The sequence below is a fragment of the Anser anser genome, assembly GCF_964211835.1.
Source record: "Anser anser genome assembly, chromosome: 1".
NCBI lineage: Eukaryota > Metazoa > Chordata > Aves > Anseriformes > Anatidae > Anser > Anser anser.
In genome coordinates this window covers 180,157,366-180,183,454 of record NC_139720.1, presented here as the reverse complement: position 1 = coordinate 180,183,454, position 26,089 = coordinate 180,157,366, and the positions used below count along the sequence as shown (strand labels likewise).

Here is a 26,089-nt window from a genome sequence, read left to right as displayed (position 1 = left end):
GTGCTTGATACATAATTCAGTGTGTACCTGTGCTTTGTATTTGGAAGAAAGAAATGCCGTTTTTGTGTGGAGATGCAAAATGCTGGTTTGAGTTCCTTTCTGTTATACTTCTTGTTGGTGAATGAGTAAATCATGGAAAATCAGTGTAAGTAACTGACAATTCAAATACTCTGAACCTAGGTCTTTCAAAATACATGACTAATATCCCTTTGAATGCCTGTGTCATTTCCTAGATATTTAAATGAGTTGGCATGTACCTTAGAACATAATTTGGTCCATCAAAATTATGACTACATAAGTGACTATCTCCTTTCAGTTGCTAATGATTGTGCAAGGCTTGATCTATCAAGGCTTGATCTTTCTTTAAAGACTGGATTTGGTTTTCCTCTTTTACCTCCTTGATTTTGATAACACATATGGGCACAGTTTCTGTTAGCTTTAGTCCATTTTCTTGATTTCAGAGTTTGTAACTGCAGTCTCATGTGTAGTATTATCATTTTTTTAGTTGTGAGCTGACTGGTGAGAATCCTTTTAACAGACTTGTTTTCAGGATTTGAACTTTGAAGATGAGTATTTGAAATTCAGTAAGTCAAAACTAAATGATCTTGGTGGATGTTATGGACTGCCTTTCTTAATGAAGCCAAGGAGATGTTGGATGCTAACAGTTCATTCAGGAGGAGTTCAACCTCACAAATAAACTACTTTATTCATATGTAGTCCTTGATGCCTATGTGGCCCAGGATTTTGCTGCATACATGTATTATGTGAAAATATGGCTTTGTCTAAATGTTTGCTTGCGATGCTTGTTGATTTATTTGGATTGCTGACTGGAATGTGCTTCAGTTCCATATATAAGCAAACAGGTTTCTTTGGGTCCTCGGGAAAGGCAGTGGATAGATAAGAATTTTCAGCTGTTGAATAGTTTTTAATAAAAGGCGATGCCAGCATTTTAAATACGGTTTCTGATATTGCATCCAGAAAGTGCCTGAAGTCTGAGTGAGAATGAGGCCATCCATAGTTTCTCAAAGCAACCATAAAGCAGCTTCTTCCTTGGCTGCAAGTAAGCAGCTATTTATTGCTCTCAAAGCAATAGGCAGACAACCACAAGAATCCTGTTTAGTAAAGGTTACTTATTTCCAACGTCGCAATGACTGTTTATGTCGTCATTACCATATAGCTCTTACATTATTCCCTGAGCTTCGTGGGACTGAATTATTTTTACCAAGGAAAACTTTCAGGCTATTTTGTTGGGAATTTTTTTTCTGATGGACATTGTACAGATTGTGGGTTGGCTACTTTTACAGTCTCCTTAAATTTCCTGCCTTTGGCAAATAAGAGATAAATTATGGTAATAAACAAAATTTGTTTATGTGGGAAAACTTTTAAAATAGCAGTGGCAAAACCATTTTTTTTTTGTCTTAAAATTTAAAATTTTACATATAATATTTCCCAGAGAAGTGTTACAAAATTCTTGCATTTGGAAGTTGCCTCAAGAGAGGTGTTAGATGACCTTTATTGGTCATAGGTGAAGTCTTGGCAAACATCAGCTGTCTTTGAAGAGACCAAACAAAATATTCATAGTTCTAAGGGATTTCTGGCTTTCTGGGGAGAGAAGGCTCATGGCCTTGTCACTTCTGAACTCTTTTGTAACCCTGAAGTACTGAAACACTTAACCCCATGTTAAACAAAATGGAATTATTTTATTTGACCTCAATCTTCTGCTGTAATTTATAGCATGAGCTGTTCAGATAGCTGATCTCATAAATTGAACAAGTTCTGCTGTAGCAATGAATCGTGAATATAACTGCTTTCACAGTTGCCATGCAGGAAGCATCTCATAAAAAATTGTGTTCATTTTGTCCTTTAGAGTTACTCTGTTTTTATTCACTGTATACATATGGTATAAGTATAAATATGTTTAAATGAATGAAGCGTGTAAACATAGGCCCAGGTGTGCTGCCATACCTTGAGAACTACATGTAATCCCTGGCCACATCTTCATTAGTGCTTCATTAACCCTTATCCATTCCATAATGGGTCTTTTAAATAATATGCTCATTTTTTGGATTGTTCAATAGAGTCATTTAGGTTGAAACAGACCTCCAAGATCATCAGGTCTAACTGTTAACCTAGCGCTGCCAAGTCTACCCCTAGGCCGCGTGTGTCCCTGAGCAGCACACCCACACGTCTTCTGCATACCTCCAGGGGTGGTGACTCAGCCACTTCCCTGGGCAGCCTGTGCCAATGCCTCACAGCCCATGTGCAGGCAATATTCTTAGGTGTGTCTAAAGCAGTTTATGCCCCTCTTTTTGACTGTACCCTGCAAGCTTTGGCACAGAGTGATTTGTCTTGTGCACTTACATTGTGTGTTGTAGACCTTGTACCATTTTCAAAGTGTAAAGCGAAGCAAGGAAAAGTAAACATTACTGTACATATTGTATGAAACTGAAGAACTTCCTCTGTCAGTCTTCCTGAAGAATGGACAGAGGAAATGAAATATGCACTGGGACAGCCTCAGTGTTCATGAGGACCATTCCCTATATGTCATCTTCTGCTTGCTCTTCTCTTTCCACAGTTGCCAGTTGCTCTTTGGTTTGTAGCTTTCTTCATCAGCAACCTTTACTATTTTTAAGTATTCGGCGCTGGCTAGTCTATCCTCGAACAATAATAAGGAAGAGCTTTTTTTTTCCTCTCCTGAATAACTATTATTAAGACATAAGACATGGCACTCCAACGTCTATTATTCTAGCTTTCATATTGGTTATGTCCACTTTTCAACAAGAAACACCAAGTTGATAATAAGAATAATCAGATATGCTGTAAGTTACCAATTAAATTACTGCTGAATACAGAGAGCATTTAAATCTTGTGCTTCTTCATTTGATGGTGTGGAAATTTGGATTTTGACTTTGTGTTTTTACTGTTGTTCAAAGTTGCTTCCCTCTTTTCTCTCCTGTTTAAGGAAAGCACTTCACAAGTCTAATTAGACAATGTATATGTAAGGGGAAGTGAGAAAAGAATACGAAGTAGAATAAGAACGAAGGATTCTATGAAGGTGCTAAATATTGCTGTATATAATTAGAAAGAAGACCGTGACAAAATCTCTGGCAGTGCTTAGTAAAAATGTTAAAGTGAGCCTACAGCAAGTAGACTGTCACAAATATGTTAAAAGAATTTAGAAATGTAATGGCCTTTTGGCGCTTATTCTTCTATCAGGGAGATAAATCAACATGTAATTGCATCCTTTCTTTAGCCTTTCTTTAAATGAGAGATCAATTTCACTGAACTCATGGACTACCACTAGGAATTTATTTTGTCCTTGAAGAATTTAGTAAGACAAACAATTGAATCTTTCTTAAACATATCTAAAAGAATGTGCTAGAATAGATCTTTTTTTCTAGCATAATATTCTTCTTATGTCTTTGTGAAATTGAATTAAATATAGAGTGAGAGTGTACTAATATCTGTCACCAGCAAAGCTAGAAATACCAAATGCTTAGCATCTCAACTCCTCCAGAAATAGTGTAAAGGACTTTGTTTTCCTGCTTCTACTTGTAAAAATGGACAGCTTCCTCTGCAAGGCAAGGATGTACTAACCTAAACCAACTTTTTTTTATTATTATCATTATGAGCATAAAGAAATTGAGCTCTAAATGAGCTAAATTGGGCAAACTATTATGGTATTTTTTTGCCTAAGGAATTCTGTGTTGCAGTTGTGGAAAAATTGGAAAATATTTGTCTCATTTGCTACAGTAGTAACCACATTTGCACATCTGAGAATAAGCATGCTCATTAAATGTCTGCTTATATTATTGCTTTCTTCCTTTGCGAGCTGTATTGAAGGATCAGAACAGAAAAATGAACAATTAATTGGTTTTCTTTGGGAGTTGTCTTCCCATAAATTATTATTTTTTTTGTATCTTTCTCTGCACTGAACTTCAAGCTGTCCTGCCTCACTGGAAATGTAAAGATGACATTTTGCCTAGCTGTGCACTGTGCCAAATATTGTGCTTAAATTCAGAAAAAAAGCAGGATATCTACAAGCTTGTCTAGACTTGTAGTCAGGGATATATCCAAAACAATCAATTTATGACTTCTTGAAAATTAAGTTTATTTGCTATTCTTGTGAAATTTTATTTTTTTTAATTTTATTTTTTTTGCTTGCCTCAGATGATAAATTAATAATAAAATAATGAGAGCCTAAACAACAGAACACCCATGTGCAGTGCACTGTTGTGACCAGTATATAGATGATAGCTAGGGCAATACTTAGATCACTACTGCTTTATTTGTATTTGTTCCAAGCAGGAACTGATAAGCTTAATAATACCAGGAGCATTTCAGAGAGTTGTATAGGGTGCTACTTGTTGTTCTGGTGATACCATTTTTTATTTTTAAATCAGGCTTGTAGTTCTGATTTTACATCCTTGGGTGTAAAAATAGCAGCCACTATCAAAACGCATGCACTATTGCAAATGTTTCGTTGGCACATACAGGCAAGTTACGGGCATGGAAGATGGTTCAGTGCCAGACTCAATGTTAGAAACCATTCATTAGCAAAAATGTCCTCATTTTCTTCACTTAGGAAAATGAAGAAAACATAAGTTTCTGTCTTAATGATGCTATCAATATAACTCTTTTTATGAAGTCAAAAACTGAGAACTTTGACATGAGGATTCTGTATATTGTATATTAAACTTTAATAAGAAGTCAAGATTGTCCTTTACCCCTCTTAATACAATTTTAAAATTAATTACAAACATTCTCTTAAGGCCAAAATAAAAATGTGACAAACTGATTTTCCCACCAGTTTTAAAAACTTGTTTCCTTCTTCAGTAATGAAACAGGCGCTCTGCTGAAGGTGACTTAAGCTACGCGAGATGACTCTGTGCTGAAATGGAAAAGGTGCGATTGCCGTGCCTCAGCTGAAGGACAGCACCGAAGAGCACAATATGCTAACCTCTTTAACTGCTTCACTATGACCTGAAAATCATTTAAAAGAAAATGGGGCAGCATTTTTTTAGACTTTTTTTTCTAAGAGGCAAACTGTTAATTTCAAAAGCTTGGGTCCAGTTCTCTGGGACCATAATTTTACGGAGTTAAGTTGGATTGTGCGGGGGAGAAATTTGTCCCACTACTGTAATAGCTGTATCCTGAATTGCAAAACACCTCCAGGGACCTGTAAAAACCTTGTTTATGCTTGAAATGGCAATTACTGCTAGAAGATTAAGTCATTTTATCCTTGGTAACAAGTGTTTACAATGTCAGTTAAGAGAATTTTTAACTAAGGGATTATTTTGCCTTCTAATTACATAGTGTCCTTCTTGTTATTCATTAGTGCAGATATTTACTTCCCATTTTCCTATTTCAGTTGTCTCGTATGTCTGACAGAGTAAAAACTGTCTGATACTTGCTTTCTGAAATATTTTTATTCACTTCGGTTGAAACACCAACACAGATGTTATTTTCCCTCTAATTAGCATATGCTTGTATTCCTGATAAATGAAGTAACCGCAATCGTGCATCTATAAATAACTCACAAAGTGTTAATGGCAAACTGGTTTGTTCTCTGAGCGTCACGTTAGGCTGCAGGAATCGCAGACGATGTGAGATGACATTCTGAATCCAGGCTGAGTTCAGCTGAGCATTTTAGTGTGCTCACAGGACATGTGTAGTTCCTATTCTTTCTGTTTAAATAGCGGACTACAAGCTATGTGGGTGGCTGTAAGATACAGCTTGATCCTTGGCACTGGGTGTAGATTGAAAAGAGACGAGGACGATTTTGTTGCCATTATGGTGGTTTCTTATTTCTGGGATGCCTGTAACTTATTTCAGAAGTTGGGGTTTTTTTTCTGAAATAGGTTAGCATTTTCCACGTTTCGTGTTCGTCTGAAGAAGGCTACCAGACATATTCTTTATGCCATGGGGATCCAGTGAGTTCAGAATAAAATTTTCTTGGCCTTACGTTAATAAGTGTTACTTAAGGAAGGAACTTGTCTGAGCTCTTTTTTGCAGTTTTTTAGTGGTATAAAAGACCCCCCTAAATGGCTGTGGTCTCTCCTCCTTACTTTCTAATATATCATGCCTTCTCAATGCAGTAACAGAGACAAAGAGAAGTGGGAACTTGTCATGAAGTAAGAATGTGGAGGAACAGAATCAAAGGGCTTTGACTTGAACTTTACTCCAGCTACTGTTGCCAACCAAGAATTTTCTGTGGTGTACCACAACCTCTATGAAGGCACATAATGTACTCTCTGAAGCAGTTCAGTCTAGAAGTTGGGCAATGTTAATGTGTTTATAATAGCTAAAATCTGGTGGGAATGCCTTTTGGCCTTTGGATACTGCATGCACGTTTTAAAAATGTACCACATTCTGAAATCAAGTTAGCCTTAAAATGAAATAAAAGCAGGTGTGCAGGGAATCTGGAGAGATGTACAAACACAAGAAAAGGGTGAGGTGTGGTGATGGCACAACTCCCATCAGCTTCACTGTGTTACTTGGGTAATAGTGTTGTCTGCCTTCCTCCATGGTGGTCTTCCACCATGCTGGCGTCTTTCGAGCATCTTTTCAAAGCCAAGGTGCGTTCTTGCCACTACTGTTGGTGATAACAGCCTGGACAGAAATACACAAAAACAGCCATTCAGTCCTTTATCTGTTGTAAAAGGAGAGAGAGAGGGGAAAAAATATGTGTTATTTTGTAGCTGGGAAAATGCTCTTTACAAACATTATTTTAAGAATCTACCATAAACGTGCAGTAACCATTTGTTTGATATTAACTCTGTTTTACGTTGATTGAGATATTTCTTCAGCTTAGTACTTGCTGTAGCTGGCTAGAGTTTCCCTCTGAAGGGAAAAGAATGTGCAGGCCACTAGGGATTCGTACAGAAAACTCCATGTGGGCATCTGCCCAGGTTTTTTTTAGCTCTCCTAGGAAAAGAAAAGGAAGCTGCTTTCAGCATGGATATTTGTGAGTGACATTCGAAGTATTCCCAGTTTTTCACCCATTTGTGATTTTAAGTATCAGACTGCAAGTAGCAGCAAACACTTGGGAATAAAATTGTCCATGTGCACTGCTAGGGAATTCTTACCCTGTTTCTGACCAGGGTTTCTTTCAGTGCTTCTGCTCTAGTTCCTGGAGTTTCACGTTTTCCCCCAAATGGGTATCTTCTGAGTTTCTAGAAAAAATTGTTGTCACAATATCATCCTCTGTCTCAAAGCAGTGGAGAACTGTGTTTCCAGTGACAGTTTTCAGAACCATCAGATGATAGATATTAAGTGTGTTGTAGCTTCTTATCACAACTGTGTATAAAGCTGTAGGTTCTTCTGAAGGACCAGACGGAGGAAGGGTCGTGAGAAGGCGTGTGGCAGAACGCTAACCTGAGTTAGCTTTTCCGTGTTCAAGTTGAGTCTACAGTAGGATCTAGGTAGTTCTATTTTTGTCATCTCCGCTGTATTTTTTTTTCCTCTGCTCTTATGGTGAGAACTTTCCTTCCGTGATTTCAACTTCCACACATATGTGTGTAATTCTCCATTCTCATGAATGTAGTCATATGAGAGACTGTGGTCCCCTTCTGAGAAGCTTAAACAGTTTGCAATTCTGCAGCTGTCAATTACCATCTTTCAGCTAGAACTTAGTCATAAATGTCATAACTTGCAGTTATGAATGCTCCTATTCTGTTTCAATGCCAAGTGAAACAGATTAGCTGGTCTCAAGTTGGTTTAATCTAATCTCTTTAATCTGTCTGTGGGTTATATTTATCTGCTTTGCTTTACACTGGTATGGACTAATGATGCATTCATGCAGTCAGAGCGTGAATCTCAGTAGAGGGATGGTATCTTCTCAATCTGCTTTTGGCTGGGTTACAATCGAACTTTTCTTTCTACTCATCTATCTTTTTCCTTTTTTCCCTTGGCAATCTGCACTTTCTTGCAGGAGGGATAAAGAATTTTTGAGGCGAAACTCCTTACTGCAGTTTAGTACACGTCAAGGGACGTATGACCTGGATTCCCTTAGGATGAGACTGAACTAGAACATGTTCCCCAGCGGCACACCTAATGCCTTCCATCTGTTAATTCCATCCTTGTAACCAGGCGAGGCATGGGCTGAAGTACCAGCTCCTGAAACAGTTGTACAGGACACGGTGGGGTATTAGCAACATCTGGTTCACTCCAGAAACTCGCCATCACTGTTCTGCACAGCTTGCTAATGCAGACATACTGCAGTGGGAGTGTCAGAGATCAGTTCATCTCCAACCCAGTTCTGAATCTGATAACCTTTTCTACTAACTCCCAGTGGAATAGGATTGACAGAAATTACCAAGGTAATGTCTAACTCAATATGACAGCTACAGGATGTTTCCTATGACCATCAAAAGTATCTTTTCAACTTGCAAGCCAACTTCCTAGCATTCAGAGCCTTGCGATACCTTTGTGAAATGAAAGGGTTGTAAACAAACAGAGGTGATTAAAGGGATGCACAAGCATGAGTGATTAATCTAGAGACACAGTCCTATTTCTGATTTCTCCTAGTAAGACAGATAAGGGTTTTGTAAATACATACATATATAATATAAAATTAAATTGTATTCAGAGTTCTTTGATGTGAACAGAGATTGTATTTGCCTATAAAGAAGTCTGGAGAATCTTTGAACAGTTTTGGAAAGTTACCTTTTTCTTCTTTTGTAGCTGTTGAATGTATCTTTATAACTTAATAACTCTTTTTTATAACTTTAATAACTCTTAGATCAACTTTTATCACTCTTAAATGTGTAATTATGTCTTCATACTATATTTATTTTTTACAGGGTGTTGGGAAAAACAAGATTGTTGACAGATTCCTTCACCTTTTAAACAGGCCCAGAGAGTATTTACAGCTGCATAGGTAAGACTGTGTTACATTTCCATCTTTGTGTTTCTAGTCTGATTTTCCATGTTTTAAAACTCATGTTTATGAAGTTTAATTTGGTCTTATTGTTTGAACAAATTCCCTATTATGTTAGGCAGCACACAAATAGACCACAGAAATGTGTCTTTTTCATAGACAGAGGCATTAAACCTGCTGACAGGTTGAGGAGGGGTTACAAAAAGCTAGTGGAATCACTTTACTTAACATAATAGGAAGCAAAACAGAGCTTACTGATGTCAAACCATGCTCAAGAAGAGAGTAATATTATGCTGTCATTTCTGGGGAGATTTCCCAAAGCATGTGTGAGGGGAAAATTTTCAAAGGCACTTGTTTGAATATATCATTGATTAGATAAGAAATACTCTAAATAATAAAAGTTCTTTGTTTCCTTCCTTTGGCATTGCTGCTTAGCATATTTATTTCTCTAATATCCATAAACACGTTGAGATTAGAAAATTATAATTTTTTTCATATGCAAGCTAACAAAAGGACTTCAATACCAATTGAACCAATTGAAAACAATTCAAAAGCTGAAATAAACAACAGGTAATGGTGTGGAGTGCTTTTAATACTGATTTATCTGTCTGCTATTTATGACATGGACTGTGTGTGGATCAGTAAATTGAAACAAAGACTGAATCGGTATAGAAGAATTATCTTCAGTTGAACTGCATCCTTTCTCAGCTTCATTCCTAATCTTTACCTCCCCCCCTTGAACTTCCTAGCTTCATCACCCTGTCTCTTTCTATAATCACTGTTTTTTTAAATAGTGCTAATAAAAACGTACGTCTTTGGTATTTTGCCCTTTAACAGCACAGTCCTTTTAACACCTTCTCTCTCACTTTCTCCCCAGCTTTTTGTCTTCAAATGTCTTGTCCTCGTGTTCCCGATACTTGGATAGCTCTATCTCATCACTTTCCTTCTGCTGTTTTCTTAGATACTTCTTCTCCTAAACTTCCATCACTTCTTTCCTAAATAGTGCTCTTCTGACCTGTTACTTTTCAGCTTTGCATTAACTTTCCTGTCATCTTCTCTGCTTGAAGCAGCCACCTGCTCCTTCTGGATAAAACATGTTATAATTTTTTGTAAATCTCATTTATTTCACAAAATGCTACAGTCTTCCTCTTCGCTCAGTGTATGTGCCTTTTGAAAAATTGTTCTGCTGTGGGGTGTGGTTAAGCAGAACAGTATATGTTAATATAAATTCAGATAGCTCTGGGCAGGGAGTGTTGTATAAATATGCAGTTTGGGGTGATGATGGAACCACAGAATATGTTAGTTACAATACGCTACTTGATACATTGCCAGGAAAAAAAAGTGCCTTTTTTTTTGTCTAGTCAAGACAAATTTCTGTCAAGTTCTGTCTCTGGTTACAGTGTTATAGGGATAGGTAGCAAATGATGAGCAGTCCTATGTGATTCTACAAAAATAATTCCTGAATATAGAAAAACAGAAGTTTGTATTTCCTGCATGGCATTTTGAAATACCTTGTGAAGAACTCAGTCTGTATAGTACCTGTGTAGACGTTATAGGACCTTTAAACAAGATAATCCTGATATCCCTAAATATTGTCAGTACACACTTGTGGATTACAAAACAGAATTAGAGAAAGTTTACCCCTCAAAAAATTGAACACTAAGCTTTTAGATGTTTTTTGGGGGGAAATACAGTCAGTAGCTTATAGCATAGACACATTTTATTGAAAAATAATCTATTGTGTGCACTTCATCTTCCATGGGGGGGTTACTTTGATGAAATAGTATAAGGAGTTCTGGTGATCTAAACAGCATGTATATTCAAAAAGATTTAATCAGGGAATATTTTTCTTAGAAACAATGAGCTGATAGAAGGAATAATTTTAAAATCTCAAAATTTATGTCTTGTATTTAAAGATGATGAGAGGAGAAGGACAGAAAAGAGAGTGCTTTTCTTCAAACATCTTTTCTGACATCTGTATTTACTTCTTTTATCACTGATTCACATGGAAAGGTCAGCTTGACCTCAAGAATTAGATTGCTTATCGAGGTTATAAATCCTTCTTCTTAACCTTGCTTACCTCATTGAGAGGTTTTATTTTCTTGGGTGCAATTTATATATATAGCGCCTATTGCCATATTGATAAACATGCTTTGGAACCACTCTGATAGCAGTGCTAAGAACAGGAGTTGGAACTCAGCACTTCTGTTTCCAACCAATTTGGGGGAAGAAAATGCCACAAGACTTTGCTTAACTTTGTTAAGTTTTATAAACCATTTTGGGACCATGAAACTGAAAACCTTTACTGAAAGGAAGCTGTGATTAAATTTAATAAGGAAAAAATTTAAGAAAAATGTTTGCTTATAAATTATTCAAAGAGTTGGCTGCCTTCACTTACGTACTTCTTAATATTAGGAGTTGATCAGGACATAGAAAAGAATAAGCACTGGAAAAATGTGCTATATACCAGATCTCTCTTATTGCATACAGCTAGGTTTATAGGAATGTTTTTGAAACTGGCAATTTGGGTTAGGCTCTGCATGGCTTCTGTCTAGGGTTGCACTTAGAAAGCATCTTGCTTCCTTTCCATGCTGAACGAAGAGCTTTAGCATGTTGGGATTTCCCAGTTAGTCCATTTCCTAAAAGAATAAGTTCTGGCAGAGTAATCCTCAAGTTTTGTTCACCCCTCAGGGCTGGTTGTACCCAGGGAACTGGCTGCATGTCATAAAACATATCAGAGAGTTATCTTGCCTAATATTAAACTTTAAGGTTTTACCACTTTCACCTTGAGTGCACATTCATGATGCTGCTAGAAGGTGAAAATCTACGAGGCCTGTGCAGTTGCAGGCCAAGAAAACATCTGTATAGAAATTTGACACATACTGGATGACTTATTTGGAGGACATCAAAGTTTCTAATAAAATGTAACAGAGAATGAAGTACTTGCTTTATTCCTAAATGCGTGAACTCTGGAAAACCTCATAATTTTATGAACTGTACTATTACTACATTTGCCGTGTCTCATGTGAGCAATGTGGAAAGAAATCACTGGTGGTTTTTCACAAAACTCTGAAGCCAAACTTGGTAAATACTATGGATCTGTAAAACAAATTTCACTGAATCAAGAAAAAGCTTTTCATGAAAATTGATAATATCTTGCTTTAAATTACAAAGTTTCTTGAAGCAAGAATATTTAACAGAAGAAAAATGAAATAAATCTTTAGAGTAGACTCAGGCAAGAACATGTGCCCTGTCAAGACTATAAAAACCTTCTTAGCACTGAAAATATTAAAATGTAAGCTCCTAGCTCTCCTGTGTAAAAGCATCAGAAGAAAGTACTGTGGACTTGTGACCGTTGGCTCCTTTCATGTGATCAAAGAAAAAAGAAAAAAAGATGAGTTTTACTTCTCTTACCATCAAATTACTAATGAATTGTACATAAAGAATGGTTTTGCTGGAGTACAATATCCTTTATCTGTCATTTAAAGTTATGCATCTGTTTGGAGTTCAATCCTACTGTCAAGCTACTTTTTAAAATTGCAATGATAATGATTTCTCTTCCTTGCAGTTACTATTTTTGTGTAGTGTGGTATTATATAACTGCAGTATTCACTCTTTTGTTTCCAAAAAAAAAAATTAGTTAAGCCAGCAGTGGTTGTTGCATGTGGCGAGTCCATTTGCGTTGTCCTTAGCTGACACCCAAATGTGCCAGTATCAAAAAGTAGTTAGAACTGAGGTAATTAAGAAGCAGCTTCAGACTTCATTGTTTTCAGAACAAGAAAAATAAGAACATGTTTTGTAATGAGATTGTTTGATAACTTCTAGAACATTTATTTATTGTTTTGATATAAACGTAAATAACTAGCAGAAATTTTTCTGAGATGTTTGCTGGCTTCATGCTATCTCGGCCATTGATCAGCCATAGGAAATGCAAAAACTGCAGCTCACCATCTCCATCTCTGCAGAGTTTCTTACTGTTCCCCTAAGAAACTTAAAACTTTAAGAAAATGAAAACTATCAGCCCTTTCTATTGCTATGGGAACTTGGTTACTGTCAACTAGGGGGAAAACTAGATGCCCCCCCGATATACTTCAGAGATGGCCACTGAAGTCATAGTAAGTAAAACTGGTCAACCTCAACGCTGATGTCTTCAGTATGTAGATGAGCAGTCATTTAGTTGGGTAAGAACATTGTGGTCGCTTACAGAAATAGAAGCTTTTCATGAGCAGGCTGCAGCGTAATATACATCAATAATTTATTGATGGGTTATGAATGGATTTCCTGCTACTCAGAGCCTCAGAAGACACGCAAAAGACACGAAACAAGTAGTTCTTGTTCAAGCTTTCTCTTTCTGCATATCAAATATATATATATATATTCTTGTGAAATGTGAAGCAGTTTATTGCCCAGAAAGAAAATAGGAATCTATACAAAGTCATGTGACAAAAAGAGGGAGTGATTTTTGGTGCATGGGAGCTGTTCTTTGTAATGTCAAAAAAGCTGAAGATGCTTTTAAGTATGGTTTGATACCTTTTTATGAAACTAGAGGCTATATGAAGTTTTCTTCTTCTTTAGCTTTGAATTAAATCTGTTTGAAAATGTTGTGCTTGCTTCAGGGTTTGTGCCCTTAAATTAGCCCTATTAAGTCTTAGTTCTCTGTGTGATATCCTTTCTTACAAATTCAGGTAACTTGTTTTCCACTTTTCTAGACATTAATGTATACCTAGGCTAAAGCGGTTTGCCTTTGTTTTAAATTTGATGTCTTACTACTGTCATTAGAATACTGACTGCTATAAGAACTCTATTTGATATCTGATAATCTTGCTATTATTTTAGAAGATACCGCACTACCTTATTCTGGTTTTCCCAATGTTATGTTTCATTTCAAAGAACTTACCCATCAAAGTTACTGTGTGCTTTAGAGACTGATGATTTGAAAGTGTGGTACAGGGTTCATTTTAAACATCTACTACATTTTGTGTTGTGCCTTTTTTAGTTCTCTAATAAATTACAGTAATCTGATGATCTTTTCTTCCAAAAATTAACTGAGTTTACATATGTTATCCTTTTCAAAATAAATGTAATTTTGCTGTGATCTTTAACAATCAAATTAATGGAGAGGTTTGGGTTAGGAAAATGAGCTTATAGTGTCCCTACAAGCAATACTTACTACAAACTGTGCATTAATCTTTTGATGTTAATTTTCTTTCCCTCTTTTTCAGCACACGTAATCAGTATAAAATCTAATTACTTGTTTCCCCTATTGAGATCATTTAAAACTACCCTTTCAGCTTTATTGACTTCATTTTTTTTAAATTCAAATTAAAAAAAAAAAAAGAAGTTGTTTCAAGAAGTAATAACTTAGTTCACCCAAGACATAGATGAGCACCTAATACTGTAGAGCTACGGTGCACTTGTTCCCAGAATTACATTTGGTCCTCTTCTCTTGAAAGAGTATAGGACTATGTAAGAAATTTAAATGTTGATATAACTGTGCAGGTCTTTTTTTTTCTTTCTTTTTTTTTTGTTTTTAAAGTGAACAACCACAAGAAGCTATCTCTGTAGACAACTTTTGTTGAAGCAAGTGCTCTTAAGCTGCAGTGGTTTGTCAGCAGAATCCATTGAGCACAGTGAAGACATACATGTGTGTGTATTTATATGGTGACAGACACAAAAAAAAAAAGGCTGGGTAATCATTACTTATGACTTGAGTTCTGAATCTGTATGTGTAGATCATTTTCTTTTCATGTTGGACAAAGTAACCTTACAGTGCATCCTTTATTTTTTATGCAGCTCAGGTTTGGAAACACATAATAACAATGCATGTTGTTGCAAAGATTTATGCTGTGAAGCATTGAATGTGCTGGCTAGCATTTAATAGGTGTCTTTGTGTTTTGTTTTTTTTGGGGGGGAGGGGTGTTTTGTTTTTTACTTCTTTTGTTGTTGATGGTTTTTTGCCTTAATACATTTTGCATCACTTCAGTGTTGCAATGCCAAGCTTACAAAAAAGTTCATGCAAGCTATTGGTCTTTTTTTTTCAAATGTTAGCTTTTCGTAAGCTTTCTGACTAGCTCTGCTATTGTCAGATTACAGGTGTTAAGAGAATTACTTCATTTATCTTTTTGCAGGAATTGAATTCAGCTTGAATATCCTGCTGTGTGACTGCTATGGAGAAATAACTTAGGTTACAAAACCAGGTTGTTTCATTTTCTTCTATAGCTGAAGTAACATTCTCTAGCTTTTCTAGCTAGTATACTCTGTGAAAGGTATTCTTATACACAATAAAGGGAGCTGTAGGGTGTCATGTTTCTTCTTTTGTGGATTTTGCAAATAGGGTGAGTGACTTTATGTTGTTACACCACATTATGTGCAAATGTTGCGTCTTGTTTTAAAAGATGGATTTTGTAACTTGATTTAAGTATATAACCTGAATTAAACATGTAATTCCCTTTGGCCTTTGTTCTGCCACCCACAGTTATACTGAGTAATAAGTACTTTTATACTCCAAATAATTCTTTTGATTTTAAACAAATATGTGTCCTGCTGAGTGGTTATAATGGTCTAGAAGAAAAAAAATAGGGATGTAATTATCCATACACACAGAGAAAGGTAAAAAGGCTTTACAATATCATCTTAATAAAGCAGAGAGAAAGCTGGTTGGCTTTTCAGGGATTTCAGAATTTCCTGAACTTAGGTGTCATGTCATGCAATGATATTCTGTGTGGTATGTTGGCAAAAGAAATGGATTTGTACATGTCAGAGTCATTGAGATTGCTTGCTCTTCATCATGGTAATCCGTGAGTAGATTAGCTAAGCAATTAACTTCAGATGGCTCTTGGCCTAATTATTTTTTGAATACTCGTAACATTAGGTCACATCAGCTGGATGTATTCGTGTCTGTTTAAAATGTAATTGAGAAGATAGATATCTATATCTATATATGAAGATAATTAGATGGATATATACATCTCACAGACACAAAGAGCATCATTTATTAGAACATGTATTCTAGTTCTCTGATTCTTCATTTCAACTGAACCCTGTAAAGTTTCTCTTGGAGAATAAGAGGTAGGCCAATGCTCAATCTTGTTTATCTAAATTTTTTACAATGAGCACCAGCCCTAAAAACACAAGGTTACCTTTCAGAGATATTCTCTTACTCTTTTGGCCTCAGTAAGTGCATAAAAAAGCCAGGGCAGGCTTCTTCAGCACTTGTCAAAACTGAGTGATTCCAGTGAGTACAGTTGGTAATGTTAGCTGAGGTTCTAATGACATGACCCATATGTGGGCAGAAGCCTTTTTACTGGGAACTTACATTTTAAAATAAAGAAGTGCAATACATTTTCCTTAAGTTGGGCAGCAAAGCGTAGGTTATAGAATGGATCAAACCCTATTTTAGTATTTACGCTTCAGTGTTCGGGGGCGGGGGGGGCAAGTGTCAACACATACAATGAATATTTGCCAATTTGTTGTATGGACACCACTAGCATTCTTAATGAAGAATTTCATGCTTTGATTTCATTTCTCTCAAGAATGATCTTTCAGCCAGGTAGTCCTAAAGATAAACTAGAACAAATCTCAGGGAAAGAGGAACATTGTTCTCCACTGTTCCTTAATTTTTCCTTTTAACTAGTTTCAACTTCTCCTTCTCACCACATAACATCCAGAATGCTTGGAAATTTACTTTCTAACATCTCTGTCTCCTATCCTGTCCTATGACAGGGCCCATTGATAAAGCTATTCAGGTCTTCTAAACAACTCTGTGTTTCCACTTGAAAAGAGGATGGGACAATGTTTCTGTCTCCAGTGAATACAGTAAGAAATGCTGAACTCATGGGATTTGTGTAGAGGAGAATTTAATTCTAAATAATAAAATAGGTATGAGTTCACAGATCCTCTCCTCTCTTTGGAATAATTTTTCAATTATTATTTAAAAGAATTTGGATAAATCTTGGAAGTTGACGGAGACAGAATAAAGGGAGTCTCCTATATTCTAATTGTTGTATTTGCGCTACAGGCCAGGTTAGCGTTAAGAAATTGTATGTGTGCAACCTGGGTGGGCGGTAGTTTTGGTTCAGTCTTGTGAAGATTAAAAAAAAAAAAAAAAAGAATTATTTTCATTTGAAATTTAATAAAAGTATATATAGGTATACACTGTCACCCCTAGTCACAGCCATCTGTTTGGCCTCTGTTCAAATTATGAATGGAAGTTGATAATTCCTTGAGGCATGATCACTCCAATAACAAAAAATAAGTATATTGCAGTAAGAGTGACCCTCTCTAGCTTGCATTGTTTTGTAAGGCTGGGGTAAAGTCTAGCAGGATTGTCACTTCCCTCACATCTGCTGTACCCTCATTTTTTGTGGTCGATGGAAATTTCTCCTGGCATATCTCATAGTTCTTCCCTGGAAAGAAGGTATTGCTGTCAAAGAAATAGTAACTGTCAAAAACCAGTATGTATTGAGTAAATCTATAGACCTCTGAAAAATCTGCCTTTGGGCTATATAATGCACCAGTAACAAAAAGTAAATAAAAGGCAGTGATGTGAGGCAATAAACAACAACAACAACAAAAGTCAAAAGAAGTCTCAGAAGTGCTGCTGTGAATTGAATGGTACTGTCACGAGTTGCTGGGGTTTGGTACTAGATCTTTTCTTCCTGTTTTTTATAGAGAGTTAGTGAGGAGGGGTTGCAAGATAAAAATATGTTCTTAGGAAAGACATTAGTGAGTTTTTCATATTTTTCTTTTAAAATCAGGAGAAAATAAATCAGTTCAGTTGAGCAGCGTAACGATATGTCAGACAGTTTTTCTCACCCACTTCTGCATTCCCACAGTTATGCTTCTGTGTGTCAGAACTATTTTCGTCTTGGGTGCCAAACGTGATGAAATTATAAGGTTTTGTATTCATGTCTTTGTTAGAGCCTAGTTAATACTAAGATGGTAATATTAATTAGTAAATGTGAAATAGAGTTTTCAGATGTTTCATGTGGGAGTGAAATTCTACAGTCTGATGTTTTGAGTGCCAGACGTATTTTACACTTAGGAAAATCTGCGTGACATATAGTTCAGAAATACTTTGGATGTGATATACGTTTATTATTGTCTTCAATGTCTTTACGTTTACTTTAAATCATTACAAAATGGAAATTTAAGAAAAAAAGTCCAAGGAGGCAAATTATTTTTAGCCATTTTTACCCTGTTTAGTTAGGTTTCTGAAGAACAGAAATAATGACATCCAATTGCATAGCTTATGATTCTGATAGGAATACTTACCTGTACTAACCCTAGCAAAATCATTCTTATATACATTGGCTGAATGTAACGTCCGAAGTACATACTGGAGTTTTGCATTCACTTATATCATCAAACTAATGGAATTAGTCTTGGGCTGGGTATTTAGCTTTTACAATACACTGTAAATTTCATGAAATGTTTTGTTAAAATATTAGTTCTGAATAAGAACAAAGCAGAAGAAAAGAGGTAGCCATGGATAAGTAACCACAGAAAAAAAGTTAGAAATTGGATTTTGGATTTCAATTGTTCTTTCATCTTGATTCCGTCTACAATTTTTGCTGATTTATGTAGCTTTCATACTAGGCTTTAAGGAAACTGTAAACTTCCTAGTGTTTATTTCCCCCAAAGGTATGGTCAGTTCTGTCTTTCCTAAAGAATGAGATCATCCTAAGGATTTATGTTTGGTTTACACATTGTTAAAGTCTTCCACATCTGTAAATGTATAGTCTTGAACCTACAGAGTTGCTTCTGCATAGGCAGAAGTTACAACTGCTAACAGAGGTAGACTGATGGATGCAATCTGAGAATTTAGTCCCTAAGTAATCTGTGTTCAAGAAACAAAGATTGTTCTGTTGCTGTTTCTTTTATTAATGATTTCTCTACCCAATGTAGAAATGAGCAGACACAAAGGGTGCTAGTGGAAGCTTTGTTTTTATTTCCATAATAGGATTTCTAAGATAATAGATTAATACTACAGCTTATTTTAGCGGTTTTAAAAATACATGCAAAGCTCCATTTGCTGCATATGAGTACAATATGTATTTCAGTGTATTTTGTGGGAGTTTGTTGCTTTTGAGAGGCCACAGCTGATGGAGTTGAGGTATGTGCTTTTATTATTTAAAGTGGAGGTAGTCTTAACTTTCAGCTTTTTCTCTCCTGGGTTAAAGTCCATATGAAGAGGCAAATATTAAAAAATCTCTGTGTCCTGTTCTGTGTTTTATTGCTGTGCATAGGAGACATTAGGGTAAATCGGTCATGAGTTTAAAGCTAAACAAGTAAGTATCAGTTGTTCGGGACAGAAATCCTGCTGACAGCAGTTTCAAGTAAAGGAAATTTGCATGTTATGCTGTCAGTTTCAGACTGAAATTGGAAGCTGACCATGTAATAGTTTACTGCAAACACTATTGTGTTTGATTTCCTGTACCCAGTAGCTTATCAGAATATTGTTTTTTTTTTGTTGTTGTTGTTTTGTTTTGTTTTTTTTAACAAGGTGTTACATAAGTAAAGATAGGACTAAGGTAGATATTTGGAACAGTGAGTCAGCTTAGTTTAAGTAAACACTTGTTTTATTGCACATCTATGAAAGGTAAGAGAGTTTTGTTGCATCCGATCTCACACCTAATGCAAAGGGTATGAACCTTACCTATTGACCAGCATGTGCATTTCAAGCAGCACAGGTGAGGCTCTCCTACTGCCTTGTGTCACATGAGTAGTTCATCATTCAGGTGATACAGACTCATCCAGGTCTTGAAGTACAGGAGGAAAGGAATGCCGTAGCCTGTATGCCCTAAGATTGTATCACGTATCCTATCGCCCACGAAACTGTGGGGACCTTCTCTTATCTTCCACCATTCCTTACCTCAGAACCCCAAGGTAAATGGGGTTGGTTTTATGGGACTTGACGCAGATTTTGATAAGTGTATCATAGAGACAGGAGGGGCTTTCTCTAGGTTGCAGATGTCAGGTGTACGGGCAAATCCAGTGTGGCGATATCTGCTACTGGATCATTCTGAATTGCAACAGTTATTCATTTATTTGTACTTTCAGTGGTGGTTGACATAGATGATAATAATGAAAAATAAGGAATATTCTCATTACAGATTTTAATTCAACTATTTGAAAATGGAAGGTAAAAACCATTTGAGCAACTCAAAGAAAAACAAAATTTCAAAAAGAAATACTAACCTATTATACTACAGCCTCTGTCCCATCTAAGATCTTACACTGTTTATGATACAAAGTGTAGCAAGTGCTAGTAAAAACTATTCCATCTGGTGTGGTTTAGATTGAACTAAAAATAGCTGATTTTTAGAATTCCACAGAAGTATTTTTAGTCTCATTCTTTTCTTGGTGGTTTGTCACGTGGAGAAGAGCAACTAAAACATTAATGGTTTGATTATGATACTGCAAATTCCTGTTTAGTTCAGGGTAGATTTCCCTGTTTGTCATGAAAATGAGAGTTGAACTATGTTTAACTGGTAGTAGTAGTAGCAGTAGTAATGTACCTCCGTGCAAAAGATACCGATTCACTTTTCAGTGTTTTCATTTCCAGAACTACTTGATAGACAGAACTGCTGTGAAAGCTGTGGCGGAGTTAGACAGGCTCACCTTTGACCGCTAAGCTGTCCCTGCGGTATTGTCAGATCAAGTTCTTCAAGAATTCTGAAAAATAACAATATTTATTTCCCTTTTAAAAAGAAAAGAGAGTTTTCAGTTTTTCATTTAGTCATTTTGAACTTTACTGTAACTCAAATTTCTGTCTATTTCAATTAATACTCTCTGTTTTTCCACATTTCAGGGATACGACTGTACAAAGCCTTACCCTGCAGCCTTCTGTTAAAGATGGTCTTATTATATATGAAGATTCACCACTGGTTAGTAGTAACATTTGAATTGTATATTTGGAATTGTATAAACAAGTATTTAAATATGCTGGCTTTTCAAATAAGAAAATTCTTTGTGATTTGATTATTTGTATGGAATAACCAGTAAATGTGCTAACATTTTATTAACTTTTGCTTTGGTTATGTTTGCCATGTGACAAATGCCAAATAGGACAAGGGTCTCGGAGGTGGGGGTCACAAAATGAATGTGGAAAGTAATTTAGTTAGTGTTAACCTGACACATTCTAACTGGTACAGTGGTATTTCCCTTCTTCTTTTGTAGCATGTAAAAATGCCTCACGCCAGCCTGCAAAGCTGGACTCCAGACAGCTCTTGCAGTTGTTCCTCAGTTCTTTCAGCTTCTTGTTGCCAGCCTAGATGCAAACTGCTACGCACTTCTCGTTCAGCACTTCTACTCTGTCAGGCTCCTCAGTTGCCTCCCTAGTGCAGTTTTCCATCCATATCCCCAAGTAAAAGAAACACCTTCCTTTCTTGTCTCACCTGCTTCCTCTTCTCTCTCTGCTACAGTTTGGTCATATCTTAGCTGTTCTGCCTCCCCTTCTCTCACTGCCACTGAGATCTTTCAGCTACTGTCTGAGATACTGGTAATGCACTTTCTCACAGCTATTTTTGGAGGGTTGTGCTGATTTGATTCTTTATCTTCCAGGTAAAAGCAGTGAAGTTTGGACATATTTTGGTAATTGATGAGGCAGACAAGGCACCAACGAATGTTACCTGTATCTTAAAAACCTTAGTAGAAAGTGGAGAAATGGTTTTGTCAGATGGAAGGCGAATTGTTGCCAGTAAGTAGATAGAAAACAATTTCATCACTTACAGTAAAAGGTAACATGTTGCTGTTTTTCAGCAATTACATTGCTAAGTAAAGCCTCAGAAGAGTCCAAATGGAAAAAGTACTTGATGATAAAAAGGTTAACAATTAATGAAATTACAGTGATTTTCTTTTTTCTCTAAAGAACAATTTAAAATAAGGTGTCTTTTTTTTCTTTTTTTTTTTTTTCTAACTAAAACTGCTTTTGCAATAACCACAAAGGTTTTCTTAAATTAGCATTTTCATGAATGGAATTCTCAGGAATTAAAACAAAAAAAAAGTCCTGACAGTTACAAGCTGACCTCTCCACTTCTTATTCACCATAAGAAATACAGATCTGTTCGACAAAATTACGATCTTGATTATGCCCATCTGGATAGTAGGGGTATAACTTGATCAGATCTGGTAGTAAAATAAGAGTATACTTAAGGTTGAATGGTTAAAGGTTTCATCTAATAAAATACTGTATGTGCTTTTATTATTTAAAGATATCCTGCGAGTCAGGGATACTTCATGATTTGGTGGAGTTTAATTCACAAGAACTGCAGGAACTAAATTTCTTTTTACGATTTTTCAGAGAAAGGCCCTGTTTAAAATGTCATCCTGAGCTTAGTAGACACTGTAGTTTTGGTAATAAGTATAGTTTAAATATGAGTGGAGCAATCCATTCAGCACTCGCATGGCACGACATCGTTTTTGCTTGTGATTATAAACTATAGGTGGCCCTATTTTTTAAATGACTGGCTAGTCAATTTCAGTTATTATTGTAGTTTTGCAGAGGAGATAAAAGGATTGCCAAAGCTCATGTACCAATGGAGACGTGTTGGCAGGGAAGAAGAGAAGGCAGTCTGACTCATTCTGGTGAAACAGTCTTCAGGCGCATGACATCATGTGCCTCTGGCTTCTCACAGATTTTTATAATATCCAGCAGGACTTTCAGTCCTGTTTTCCCAGATGGGATAATGTTATACATATATAAAAAACATTTTATTCACCCTTTGCCTCAGCATTTTGGTCAAATTAAATATAAACAGCACAGGTGATTCCCACCCCAAAACTAGTCAATAATAGCTGATGCTTTTTTTTCGTAAGTGAAATAATTTAGTTAAATTTTCATGAAACAAATTATGAAATTTTAGAATGAAACTCAGAACACTCATAGTTTAATGACTTGCTAAGAAGCTGTTGAGCATTTTTAGTAACTATTCTTGTAATTCTAAGAATAATTCTTCTAATTAACTTCTTCTAATTCACTGATAATCACAAAGCTTAAATGTACAACTAATACATTTTATGTATTTTCTAGATCGTGCTCATGTAGAGGGGAGAGAAAATGTAATAGTAATTCATCCTGATTTTAGAATGATCGTTCTAGCAAATAGACCTGGATTTCCTTTCTTGGGTAATGACTTCTTTGGCACATTAGGTAAGTGATTCATATTAAACGCTGATTGTTAATTAGAATTGCTTAATAGAATGACTATCTTTATTTCATTAGATGTCATGGGGACAGAGGTTTCTTATGCATATTAATGTTTTGTTTCATATAAGATGCTTAGGGTGAGATTACGGAACTTGCCCTGAAGTGAACAGCTATACATGGTCATCTGTGTACAACTAAAATTGTTATATGGGATCAGGACAAACACAGAAAACAGACAAAGTTGCAAAAAAAAAATATGTTAATGAGCATATATTGTATACAAATATAGCAAAAATATGAGCTGTGAGCAGTTGATAGCTGACGTCGGTGGTTAACATGATTGCTCAGTGTTTTCTTTCCCATAACAAGAAAGCCTCTGGCCAAGTTCTGTCCTCTTCAGTACAAGACATGGGAGCCTGATGGATAGTAATTTTCTCTCCCTCTAAAGATGGAGGCTATTGTCTTTTATAGTGTTAATACTATTGCTGCCTGCTTCTTAATCTTCATTGGCTTCTCCATACTCATGGCTTTGTATGATAGGCCTTAATAAATATTTGACAAGATGCTGAAATCGCCAGAGTTTTACATAACCCTGTCCAAATTTCATGTCAAAGTTTTTAGTACCAGCAGCAGTCTTATTTTAAAAAATAAACAAATAAAAAAAAAACTCCAGGTAATGCCTGAAAATCCAGTGTATCAGCAAAGATTCCCCACAGCTTCATCTCACAGCAAAAGAAAGAATGTAAGAATTCATGTTTCCTAAGGGTAAACAATGAAGAATTCACTGTTCTGTAGTAAGGTATAGTCCAGTGTTAGTCTAAGTAGGCCTCTGGCAAAGCTTTGTCAGTGTGAATTGCCCTACAGACTCCACTGCCTAGAATTGTTGTCAAAATTATGTGCAGGCACCTTAATCTGTGTGTCTTTATCTGTTAGCTCTGGCTGTTGTGTTTATTCTGCAAGAAATAATAATGTACTCCAAAAAAATATTTAAATTAAAAAAGAAACAGGAGCAAGCCCAGTTCTATGTGATAGCTGTTTGTTTTTCAGATGCAGTTCCCAGTGAATGGGCATTCCGTGGCAGAAGTCCATTGGCTCTGAATTTCACCAAATTACATTGACCCAAGATGCTTTTATTAGAGCCTATTTCTTTTTCATTTCTCTCTCCATATATTGACCCTTTAAACCCTGTCAAGTTTTGTATGATTGTTAAATGGCTCTTTACATATACCGTCAATTTTATAGATTATATGATTGGGACCAATATAATGCAAATGTTTGTGGAAGACAGCTTGCCATATTTCTTACAGTATTTCAAGGTAGGCAGAGAGGAAAAGATAAATCCAGTATTTCCTGTAGGCCTCACAATATTAAGGTATTCCTGAATGTAAAGATTTCCCTGCATGCAGTGGTGTTTTGAGGGTGTTCTCAAGTTGGTCCCATTCAACCTGTGTTATTCTTTCTTTAGACGTTTCTTTCCTTTTTTTTTTTTTCTGTTTTGCTTTCAATTTGTGTTTCTTCTAAAAGTTAATTTCTCCCTTGTGATCACCTTAATTAAATAGTAGGAGAGATCTCCATGTTTCCTGGAATCTCAGTGTTCTTTATAGCAAGTTCATCCTTCACATTTTTCAAAGTGTTATTTGTCTTATTTTATTCTGTTTTAACAAGCAGGTACTCAGCATCCTCTGGGTATGTTGCCTTTCCATTTAAGGTTCTTTATGAAATTTATCAGAGCTGTTTTGATTCTGTCCTTTATAAACTACCTAAAGGTATGCTTTTTTTCTTTTAGGGGACATTTTTAGTTGCCATGCTGTTGATAATCCCAAGCCACAGTCTGAACTTGCTATGCTCAGACAATATGGTCCTGATGTTCCAGAGCCAATTCTTCAGAAACTGGTAGCTGCTTTTGGAGAACTTAGGAGTTTAGCTGACCAAGGAATTATTAATTATCCCTATTCAACTAGAGAAGTTGTGAATATTGTAAAGCATTTACAGGTACAGTACATCAGATCTTACTGACTTTTAGAATTTTAATACTTGTAGGCTTTAGAAAAATATGCCATTATTGTTCATTAATTTCTATTTAATTTTTAAGAAAAGTTTTGCATTTTGAAGTAATAATCATATTCAGGTGTTTAGGGTAAATGTGCACAAGCAGATACTTTTTCTGTGTGATTATTTGTAGATATACAAAATATCTGTGTTTCTGTTTTTCAGCTATGTTTGATGTGAGGAAAATGTTCAAGTGAATACAGTATGCAACTTCATAATAGCCTACATTATAAAATTACCTATTCAGCATAGTATACTTCAAGAAAAATGCAGCTGTTGGCTTGCTATGCTGCTATGGAATTTTTGATTTTAATTATTTCCTAGGGCAAAACAATACCCTGTTGCACAACAGGAATATAACACAAACAGAACTTGTCTAAAGAAAATGTTGCATGGGTAATGACTTAGCAAACAGATACATAGGAACCATGATTGCTTCCTACACACATTTTAAGTGCGAAATCGTAACTTCTTATTTAACAATGATTTTTTTTAAGTTTGTGGTAGATTCTGACTTGTATCTTTATAAACTGAAGGATAGTTTTTATCTGAAGTATCTGAAATATAAAATATCGTAATGATCTTTTAAATAGTAAAGCTTTTATTTTCTGTTCATAAACATAAAAGTAGATACATTATCAATTTATGGAATATTTCCTGAATTACTGAATACTAGATTTAAAAAAGCTTAGTGGAAATATTAATGCATGTAGTACAATTAGTAAATAATTTCTTCTAAATTCTTTGACTTAATGTTCCTGTGTTTAACACTGGTAAAATAGGGTTAAATGACGATTTTGTGTTTTTGTTAACAACGTATGGAGAAGACTGAGGTATTTGACAACTTTTTTTTCCTCAGTCTTTACTGGCAACTGCTCTAGCCACAATACCAAACTCTCAAAATCCAAAGGCAGGAACTGGCAGAATGAAGAACCCACTGTAGGAGAAAATAAGGTTTGAGACCATCTAAGGAGCCCGAAGGTGGACAAGTCCATGGGATCTAATGAGAT

The 26,089-nt window shown here is 35.8% G+C and overlaps 1 protein-coding gene across 1 annotated transcript in view; it reads left to right on the top strand.

Annotated features, from left to right (window-relative positions):
* Nucleotides 1-26,089, top strand: part of VWA8 (von Willebrand factor A domain containing 8) — a 195,797-nt gene that overhangs the window by 78,016 nt on the left and 91,692 nt on the right. Inside the window, exons 21-25 of the mRNA XM_083811017.1 lie at nucleotides 8,805-8,881; nucleotides 20,694-20,769; nucleotides 21,446-21,581; nucleotides 22,914-23,033; nucleotides 24,817-25,022. Of these exons, the coding sequence (XP_083667143.1) occupies nucleotides 8,805-8,881; nucleotides 20,694-20,769; nucleotides 21,446-21,581; nucleotides 22,914-23,033; nucleotides 24,817-25,022 (615 nt within the window). The remainder of the gene's footprint in view (nucleotides 1-8,804; nucleotides 8,882-20,693; nucleotides 20,770-21,445; nucleotides 21,582-22,913; nucleotides 23,034-24,816; nucleotides 25,023-26,089) is intronic.